Below are 10,890 nucleotides of genomic sequence, written 5' to 3' on the forward strand. Positions count from 1 at the left end.
CCAATTCCTCCAAAGTAATTGAAAAGGTAGTCTTGAATGATTCTATTGCAGTGACTAACTAGAGGCCGTTTGAGGTATTTGTACTTAAATAGATTCATGTGCTTTGATGCCATTCTGCACACTCTCTCAGTATCTGGAGCAGTCCCTGCCCCACAGCACCAAATCTTCTCAGATAATTAGTGGATCTTTTCACAATCTTTATCAGCTACTGTTGGTCCATTGGTAGCACGAGTGTCAGAGCATAGAACAATTCCCGATCGATACTTTATGCCCACAATAGTGGTGCCTGTCTTTGTTGTTTTTGGTTTACAACTCATTTTTATGCTTTTTATTTTCTCTTTGATTACTTCCTTTGCACTTATCGAAAGGTAAAACTAGAAACCAATAACATGAGTTTTGGTTTCTAGCAGTAGTTTCATGCCAAACTAAATAAAAGCATAAGATTATAGAAACTAAGAGAATTAAAAATAAATCTGCTGGGGTATATTGGCATTGTTTTTAAATATGCATCCTAAATAAAAACAAATTCACAGCATCATTTTTTATTTAATGCCTGTACTATTTCAGAGAATTTTAGTCAAACCTTTTCTTCACATTAAACATGAATGTTAAGCGTCTTGTCCCGAAGGTACACATTTGTGCTTGTTATGAACAAAAAACTTGCTCTTTGATGTAAACATATTCAATGAAAAAAATAGTTTATTGATAAAAGAGAAAAGTTCTTGGGGTGGAAAGCTCATGGCACTTAATAACCATTTTAGCAATAAATCGGTCTTCAGACTCATCATACCCTTGGAGCTTCAATTATTGAGTGGAACAATAATTGTTTCCCGGTTCAATTTAGAACAGTTCAAAATCGTACTATTTACCACGTGTCCCAGCAAACGCTATATCCTTCCCTCGGATAGTACCCAATTCGGTGGTACTAGCTGCCTTTTAATTTCGATTGGTACTTTTGTACCGCGGTCCAGGTAAACCGCACAATACCGGTCGATCTCTTATTTTGCAGCAGGGCGTTGTCTCCAGATTCTTTTTCTTCAGATCTAGACACGTCACTGCTGCGGGATTGGCCGTTGGACTTTAGAGCATCCTCCCCAGATTCTGCAGCATCAGTTGAGAAATGTTCCTTAAGTCCGGACATGATGTCTGTTCAAAACAACAGACAACATTGTAATTATTACTTAAGGTATTCTGAAGATAGGCCAGTTTCTCCTCTGTCATCATTGTCTGAGGTTGATTATTCAGATCTTAGTATCAAGGATCTCTTAGATGACAGCAGGCCAGAATCGCCAGACTTGGTCCCATCAGAAAATGGTCTTTCAGCAAATTTAAATCCAGGCCGTCAGTCTCATGCAAGCCCTTTTCCACTTGCAGATTTGTCATTCTCGCCTCCAGTATTTTATTACCTCCATCATTATAAAACATTTATTTCATCTTTGTTTGATCCCCTCTATAAGGGAAAAAGTTCCTCTTTCGAAATGCTTTTAAAATTTCACGCAGAACAAAAGTCTTTCCAAGATCCACAAACAGCCTCTTCCTGTTTTGCTCTCAAACAGTCACGCGAGATTTCCCCGTGCCGTTTTAAAAATTTGAACAATAATCTTCCAGCCCAACCTTCCACTGCTCTCACTGACAAATTCACTCCTCCGAAATATTCTCCAGAATGTACTCTCCTACCATATTTTTCACCCAAATGTTCATCCCACTCGTCTCAGGAATGTAAATTTTATGAATCATTTTCACAATCACATAATTTTGTCCACATACGTGATGCATTTCAATGTAATCAGTTGTCAAAAACGATATCAGTTTCACCAGATGCATCTGCATTGGATCAAAAGTGCTTCGGTCCATGTCATGATGAGATCAAACCAGATTCACCTAAATCTGTTGTCTTTGACAGTGAACCTCATCAAAACATGTCCATCCAGTCATTTAGTGACTGTAATTTAATACCATCCACCCATGTACCTCTTGATTCTGTAAAATGTTTAAAACACAAAAAATCTGAACAATGTCTCATCTATCAAAGTGTTAACAAAGACGAAAGACTTCTATACGAGCCATTCCACAGAAGATTAACAGCACACATATATGATCCAGTCTACAGGGGGAAACATGACTGCGACACAGTCAGGTTTGGTGTAACTGATGAAGGCTTTGAAAAGACTTCTGAGCAAAGCAATGTTGAATGTTTAACAGCTTTTGGGGAGGAGAAATTTCTTCAAGAATCTAGTCATTTCAAAAATATAAACAGCATCAAGCCTCGCCTGAATGATGCCAGAACTGTCAATAATAGCCAGCCAGAGTTGAGTTACATGCCATCTGTGAAAGAAAACATGAATATTTGTGACACTGGCATTGTCACAGAGGCCTTCAGCAAACAATCTCAAACAAGGAATGAAACAATGGAACAGAGACCACTTTTGAAAGACCATAAAGGAACAGACACTCTTTCTCCATTAACGATGACATACAGCCACGATGAGTTCTTTAAAGACATGCCAAGCGAGTCACTGAGAATGGACAAAAGTTCCTTTCTGCCGGTAAGACAGCAAAAGTCTTGCTATGCAGAGAATGCAGTGTTGCTTTCCATAATTCGTAATTTTGGCCGTATACTGTCGATTGTTGGAATGAGCCTTTTACCACAAGCTTTTACTAATTGCACACAATGGCCCCACTGTCTGGGTTCCATAGGGATTTCCGTTCAACTGTAGAATACCAGCTTTTGTAAATGCTATAATGTGCTTAGCATTTTGATGGTGAATGTGGTGCTCTCTGCACTGAAGTTATGACAGAGCATCTGCCATTTACAGGGGGTCCTTGGTTTACGATGGTCCCGACATACCCAATTTGAAGGTTTCTAATGCAATTGACTAGTTTGCACTGTGGAGTAAGAATACATTGCCGCATGTAGGAGCCGGTTCGGTTCCGATTCGTAATACCTGGGATTCGATACGGTACTCAACGATACAAATTGTACTTTTGTTATTTGTCATAAATAATGTTTATTTTACCAAAATATATATTTTTTCCAATTTAACATTTATTTTGCCATATATAAACTTCTACAAATAACAAAGCGCCATCATGTATTTAAAATAAATGAGCCAAATAGTACGGGGTAAAAATGTAAGTATGACACTTTACAATTAATAACATTTAATTCATCCAAAAAATAAACTAATATAAAATACAAAGTGCAAAGCTAAGTACTTTGCAATGAACAACACAAAGAACGAAGTGGGATGATGTAATTACGCTGGTGTGCGTGCAGTGCAGCGCTCAAGTAAAATTGCCAACTCTTCCACTCCCACACAGTTCATAGAAAGAAGCGTTTTGGAACCGTAACATGGTACCATTTGATTTCAAAGGAATCAGTGTTCAGTCGTACCTACCCGAATGGATCCATACCAAAAAAAGTACCATCTTTAGAAGCCATTCCTAGACATGCAGTACAACAAGGCACTCTCTGTTCAGGCCTGTCATTCTTTTTGTTTTTGTTTTATATCTATGGCTTATAAGTGTTCCTTCATACAAATACTTACTGTAATTGTGACATTCAAAATGTGTAAATGTAGGTTACTAATAGACAACAGCACTTTCTCACTTGCGTCCATATTCGGCTTACATCACCGGCGTAGGAACAACTCCTGTCATAAACCTATGACTCCCAGTAAACATAAAAGATGCATGTCTACCTTCACATAACGCATAATCTGGTTTTTGACACAAGTTCACTTGTGCCCCCGCCCACCCTGCCCCTGCAAAATGTCATTGGACTTCCAATGACATATTCTGATTTAGTGTACCCTTAATAGGCAATGGAGATTTTCTCTCTTACTTATCAAATGATGTAATGAGTTTGATTTGTAAACAGGTATGTTTTTGTTTTTTTTTTTTTTTAGTTATTAACAGTTATAAAATACCACTGATCTCCAGAAAATGCTAGTGGGCTATAAGTGAATTTTTGCATCAGAGAAAGGAATGGCCTTGAAAAAAAATGCATGTTTCAGCCCTTTCATTTTTCATCAATCACAAATCATTTTCATTTTTTTTTCCATTCCATCATTTCCTGCAGGTGTCAACATCATCTTCCAAGATAAATCTTTTCCAGCATAAAGAGCAAAAAGATCCTTATTTCAAGTGCTTTGTAACAAGCTTACAGTCCATGCATTATAATGCAAACACACTCTCTGAAAATGTAGCATTACACATTGCAGATATTTTTGATCAAAGTAAAACACAATCTGAGGTCTCATTGACTACTGTAACTGGCTCAACAAAAACCACGGAAAAAGGTCTAATATTCCTTGACCTAAGTGAAGGATCCAGCTCAATGACCAAAGACTCAACTCAAGACAGTGGTGAGGAGGAAATTATCACATCATCAAACCCGACACCAATTCTACCAGGTTCTGTATCCCCACAACAGGAATATTTGTTGTCAGATATACAAGAGATGAAAATGACTCAAGATGAAGAGTTGAGATCAAACATCCTTTGTCCGCCTTTATCACAACCCCATGACAGCATCTCTGAAGGTGATCAGATTCATGAATGCACTGGTCTTCATCTTGAAGTTGGATGTCCCAAAGATAATCTCAGTGTCAGACTGCAGCGAGAGAAAGAAAACATAAATGCATCAATCACGTGGCCTACACATCTTCCAATGTCTGACCAAGTCGCCACTGAAGAATTCTCACTTGATCCAATAATCACACAGTCAACCCCTGGTGGGAAAACTAATATCTCAGCCACGGAGGACCTGTCAAGTGCAGAATATTCCCAAAGAGGTCATGACATTTTGGAGCACTCACTGAGTTTTATCTCAGATGTAGGTACACCTATTTTCCCCCAAGTTCCTGGAAATGTGCCAAGTAATGTGTGTGAGGAATATTTGATAAGTGATGTGGTTCAAGGTCAAGAACAAGAACCAAATTTGCTGTCTTATAAAAGAGAAGAACTAACGAGGAGTCTCGAAGAATTATGCAAAGAAATGCCAGATCTTTCGAGTCAAGAAACAGATATTTCTGCGAGACGGTCAAGCTTTGAGGAATTGATACCCTGCTCCACCTCGGCTAAGTTTGAGATGTCCTCAAATGAGATTAGTCCAGTGGCTTGTGTACATCGTCCGAAAACGGCTACCTCCGAAAGACAAGTCATTTTTGAGGATCCAATGCAGCCTGATCATTACTTAGATGAGGTGCACCCAAAAGCTAATTTGCAACACCTGGAAGAATCTGTCACTTCAGTAGAAAATGTACCTGATTCCCAACCTAGCTTTGTTGAAACAAAAACAACAATGACTTTATTCACCTGTGATCAGGATAACACCATCCCCGCAGCGATCTCTCCCTCCACAACCACCTTTACCTATCAAGATGTTGTCTGCAGTGGTACACGTGGTCCAGCATCTGAATATTCAGATCCGGAGCCTTACTTTGACTGTAGGCAGGCTGCATCAGATTTCTTTGAGCCTGATGAATCAGAGTTAACTTCTAGCTCAAATAAGCATCCGCTTCGGGATGACCTCAGTTACCCGGGAGAGAAAGAAACTGTGTCTAGACCAGTTTTGCTCTCCTCTGGAAGTGAAGATTATGAGGATGCTTCTGTTGTTCAAGAAGTTTTACCACTCGTGAGTGCAGATCTCTCATCCCATTCAGAGGCATCTGCTGAAGAATTTACCTTGTGTGAACTGCCCAGCTCCAAAATGACAGCATACGATGATACAAATTCCCTGACAAGGGTAAGGCCAGATTTAGTGGAGCGCCCTGGCCTTGCAAACTTTTCTCAAGGCTGAGCTTAACTAACTGTTACATTTACTTCATAAAGGAATGACTGCTAACCTTCACATGGACGAAATCTTCACAACCCATAGTTTTATTTGGGATTTCTCATTGAACCAGTCCTAACTTTGCATGTATCATTCTCACCATTTGAGCAAAGCCACAGCTTTCATAAACTCCTGTCAGTTCATGAAGCAAACTCAAAGCATGTTTTGTATTTATTATTAGTATTGTTTAGTTTTGTTTCATTTTTTTCAGCCTAACAAACTGTCATGTTGAACTGTCCAGGGTATGAAATGTAACAAATCTCTGGAAAGTGCACCATACCACTTGACTTGCTTCCAAATTTGTCTTTCCTTTGGATGTGTTCTTTGATTTAATCGTAATGGATTTTGTTCTACTTGGTCAGGAGATCAGCGCAGAGATTGGCTCAATGTCTGAAAGTTCTGATGATGAATTTTTGAGTACCAGAATTGTGCGAAGGAGAGTTGTCATTCAGGTATCCACCCCAACATGATTGACGGTGGATGGATGGAGCATGGAGGGTGTGATTTTAACCACACTAGATTTTCTGTGTCAACTTAAAATTGTCAGTCTAACAATTTTAGACTAATCAAGGTGGATAAAATATGGGTTATAAAGTGTGAGATTGAGTTTATCAGTACATATTTCTTCATTTGCACACATATTTTTCCCTTGAGAATGCAACTTGAATGTTTGTTTCCTGTCTTTGACGTGCCTTTAAATTTGACAATGCTCATATCAAAGTTTCATTCTGGAAATCTTTTTTTTTTTACTTTTACAGGCTGACGAAATGCCCGACGTTCCTATGCAGACTACGACAGAAGAAAAGTACAAAGATGAAAATGGGCACATTGTTGTCAGAAAGGTACAGGAGGATTATCTGTAAAGACTTGGCAAATCGAAAATGACATAGATTGCAGCGTAAAAACCTTAGGCTGCCGCAAGTGTTGTTTTAATGCCCTTTTCACAGATATCAAGTTGCAGATGACATTTCAAGACTTTCCTTATGTTTTGTGCATGTGAACTGAGGGGGAATTTAGTTTGAATCATTGAGCATTGATCCATAAAATTGTCACTGCTACTTGCCAATATTGCCCTCTGACTGCAAGGTGAATTTTTGACCGTTCTCAGGTTACTCGAAAGATTATTCGCAAGTGTGTTTCCTCGGATGGTGTGGAGCGGGAGGAGGTCTCGATAGAGGGATCCCCTCAGAGATCCATAAGTGTTGCCGAGGGAGATGGTTACTCGAAAGTGGTGAAGCGCACTGTTCTAAAGAGCGAGGGAGACCATACAGAGGTATGTGTGTGCACTCTGTTAGGGCTGTGCGACATGGCCCTAAATTAGTCGGTGAAGTTCAAATCGGTAATGTAGGCCAAACTCTATGAACAATAATAGAACAATATCATTAGAGTCATTCAATTGCCTTTTTATCTGAAACTACATCACACAACCTCATTTTTGTGAGACGGGTGTTTGATGTTGTCATGTTTTGTTGCCTAGGTTACATTTGCTGAAAGTGAGGGTTTCTCAGCATCACAAGCAACTGCCGAGGTGCGTAAAGTCAGTTTGGCAGAAAGAACCACTGTGGTAGAGGGTAAAAGAACAGTGACACACAAAGGGGACTTGTCTTTGGCTTCTGACCTCCCCTCAGCCCAAGAGGACTTCAACCAGGTTTGTCCACACACACACACACACACACACACACACCCACACACACACACACACACACACCCACACACACACACACACACACACCCACACACACACACACACACACACCCACACACACACACACACACACACTCGTGTCACATTTCTTTTCAACAACCTGCCATTGAACAAATTATCAATTGAATTCAGTTGCATTACCGTCACTGATTTGTTGCTCCCTTCAATGCCACCAGGCGCTCGGTTATATTGGTGGTTTAACCAGAGAAGAGCTCCCCTATGTGGTTGAAAGTGAGACTGTCAAAGATGACGGAACTGTGGTCAGGAGGTGTGTGGGAGCTGGAGTGCATGTGTTTGGTTTTATTCGCGTATTCTCCTTTTCAGACTTGCTTGGTATAGTTTGTAGTGAGTGTTGTGTTGTGGCTTCATTACTAACAATTCTGTCTTGATCTGAAGAGGGGTATAAGAAGCTGTTTTATTCTCCAGCAACTTAAGCGTGACATGTCAGACAAAGATAACCCAAGTAAGCAATGTTTTTTAAATAACAAATGTATTTATTTAGGACAAAAATTGTCATTTCAAGATACCTGCCACTTTAACCTAATAGCTGGTTGGACCACCCTCAGCAGCAACAACTAAAATGAAGCATTTTCGATCGATCTTTCACATCTCTCTGGAGATTTTTTGGCTCATTATTCATTGCAGAATTGCTTTCATTTAGCAACACTGGAGGATTTTCGAGCATGGCCTTTTTAAGGTAATGCCATAGAATTACAGTCTTTAATTAAGTCCAGACTTCGACGGGGCCACTCCAGAACCTTCATTTTGTTTTGTTTTGGGGTTTTTTTCCAAGTCATTCCGAAGTCGACTGACTGGTGTGTTTCAGATCGCTGTCCTGCTGCAAGTGTACTTCAGCTTGAGGTCACAAAGTGACGTGAACATGTACCCTGAGGATTTTCTGGTCAAGAGCCGAATTCATGGTTCCATCAATCACAATCAAATGGTTTTAGGAATGGTTTTGTAACCCTTTCCACACTCCATCCATTTTCTAATCCGCTTTATCCTCACAAGGGTCGCGTGGCGTGCCGCAGCCTATCCCAGCTGTCTTCGGGCAGTAGGCAGGGGACACCCTAAACTGGTTACCAGCCAATCGCAGGGCACACGGAGGGGAACAACCATCTGCGCTCACACTCACACCTAGGGGCAATTTAGAGTGTGTTTCAGCATGTCACCACATCCATACAGAGTGTGCTTGTTTGACGCCTCAATACAGCCCCTTTAATGCCACACAAACCATTTGAACATATTAAACATGGACTAGAGCAGGCGTCCTGGAGGGCCCCCATCCTCCAGGCCAGACAGCATGCCTTGAGGTGAGATTGACGCCTCAATACAGCCCCTTTAATACTACACAAACCATTTGAACATATTAAACATGGGCTAGAGCAGGCGTCCTGGAGGGCCCCCATCCTCCAGGTTTTAGAAGTTTCCCTCCCTCCAAGACACCTGATCGATGCAGGATAGGGGCCCTCACGGACATTAGCGTCGCACTTACTTAGTGGCCAGTCAGAGTGCTTTCATGTCATCCATACACTATCTTTGCATGTTGTAGAAGGCTTGCTACAGTATGCTGTGCTGTGATGCAGTAACCTGGCTTCCGGTTCTCACTTGTTTCCTTTCTTGATGGCAGCATTCTCCCACAATTTCTTGGGTGATGCAATCTTTTTTTTTTTCGGAAGATTTAACTGTTCTTCCCTCTTTTGGGTCTTTTCCGTGTACAGGGCCCACATGCGTAAAGGTCAGACGCTCAGACGGACAGTGGTGCAGGGAGGTGGGCAGGGCAAACAGGTCCTTCTTGAACAAACAGATGGTCCCACAAAAGCTTCCAAACCACACGAACTCCAGCAGCATCTGCACCAGTTATTTCACCACTACTATGAAGAACACCAGGAGGACCATGACGACGACGATGACGAAGAGGAAGCGAAACAGTCAAAGAATGTGTAACACACTCCCTTGCTACACAAATTATCCTATGCATTTGCCACATGCAATCCCAGCGTGCACCTCAAAGCTACCACAGTCTTCCCATTCGAGTCCTGAAAGATTTGAAATTATTTTCAGTTTCCCTCCCTCGTGATGTTACATATTCATTTGTTTCTTTGTTCTGACGTTGTTGGGTTTGTTGGTTTTACTTTTGCCTTTTTTTTTTTTGTGACCAAAGAATATCTTTTCTGATCAATTTTAGGTTTTGTGTCAACATAGTCAACATGTTTTCGTCTTTATTATGTGGTAGAGCAACAAAAAAACATCAGAAAAACAAGACATGCTATCTAGCCCACACTGAAGACTTCACCCCAAAAAAGACTCTCCTGAATGGGTGCTTTAACTTAAAAAAAAAAAAAAAAGATTCACGCTACACTGCCTCTCACCACCAGACTTAGTGAGATCATCTCGGCTTGGAAAAAGCACTCTGCTAGAGTCAGATTAAACATGTGTATTTATTTAACTACTACCGCTGCTGCTGTTGTGTTTTTGTGTAGTCTTTGTGTAACGTGTCTTTCGGGCATTCTGATAGTATCTAACCTAATCTAGATTATACTGACATCTGTAGCCTAGGAATAATTAATCAATCATGTGAAGTAGGACAGGCATGACTAATCAACATTATGATCCCGGCTTTGTAGTGGTTCTGTCCATTTAGCAACACCCCGGCCCTCACCCCCCACGCGTCTAATCCATTTGTTTTATTCAAGCAGACTTTTGTTGGCACTGCATCCTAAATTATTGATCACGGCTTTTTTTGGAGTGAAGGGTGAGTGTGTGAGGAAGTTTCACTGTACTGTTGGTCTATTATGTTGTTGGTCCATGCATGATCGCTTTGGCGTCTGGTTGATTTTAGATTTTTTTTTTTTCAAGCACATTTTACGTCTAATTTTAGAGGGTTATTTTGTGTAATATTTTGTAGATTTTTAAAAAATCTTAGAAAAGGAGGTAAAAAGGTTGTTAAATGAGCCTTTTGTACCATCAGTGTCTCCATTGGATTCACATCGCACACCTAAATTCTGACAGCATAAAGTGGTCTTTTTTTTTTTTTTTTTTTGCCAGTGCCATCGGTGAATTGCAGATGGAACAAACTGAATGAGCAGGGGGGAAATAAATATATCGAACCAGCTCTGAGCGCAAAGTGCAATTACGGACTGCTGACCGCTAATAACTTCCGGTGACGGAGGTCACTTGCCACCGTAGGTTAAAGGTGACCTGCTTTTTTATTAAATTTTATTTTGTAGATACTTTTTTGCTAACGTGAAACTATTAGGAGGCGTAGGGTGCACGAACACCAAAATATATAATATTAATAACACGCACACAGACACGCAAATATTTTTTTTCCTCATATACATCTTCA

The 10,890-nt window shown here is 40.4% G+C and overlaps 1 protein-coding gene across 7 annotated transcripts; it reads left to right on the top strand.

Annotated features, from left to right (window-relative positions):
• The first annotated feature begins 1,022 nt into the window (after positions 1-1,022).
• LOC109519929 (uncharacterized) lies at positions 1,023-10,452 on the top strand. 7 transcript variants are annotated; one of them, XM_019876800.1, is made up of 8 exons: positions 1,023-2,546; positions 4,082-5,749; positions 6,199-6,288; positions 6,595-6,678; positions 6,945-7,109; positions 7,314-7,484; positions 7,718-7,809; positions 9,263-10,452. In XM_019876800.1, exons 1-8 carry the CDS (start codon positions 1,140-1,142, stop codon positions 9,486-9,488), a joined length of 3,903 nt encoding a protein of 1,300 aa, XP_019732359.1. In that variant the 5' UTR covers positions 1,023-1,139; the 3' UTR covers positions 9,489-10,452. The 7 variants fall into 7 exon arrangements, with proteins under 7 accessions (XP_019732359.1, XP_019732360.1, XP_019732363.1 ...); XM_019876801.1 differs by lacking the exon at positions 6,199-6,288; XM_019876804.1 differs by lacking the exon at positions 4,082-5,749.
• Positions 10,453-10,890: the final 438 nt, after the last annotated feature.

Source organism: Hippocampus comes, unplaced genomic scaffold (genome assembly GCF_001891065.2).
Source record: "Hippocampus comes isolate QL1 unplaced genomic scaffold, H_comes_QL1_v1.1 scaffold51, whole genome shotgun sequence".
Lineage (NCBI taxonomy): Eukaryota > Metazoa > Chordata > Actinopteri > Syngnathiformes > Syngnathidae > Hippocampus > Hippocampus comes.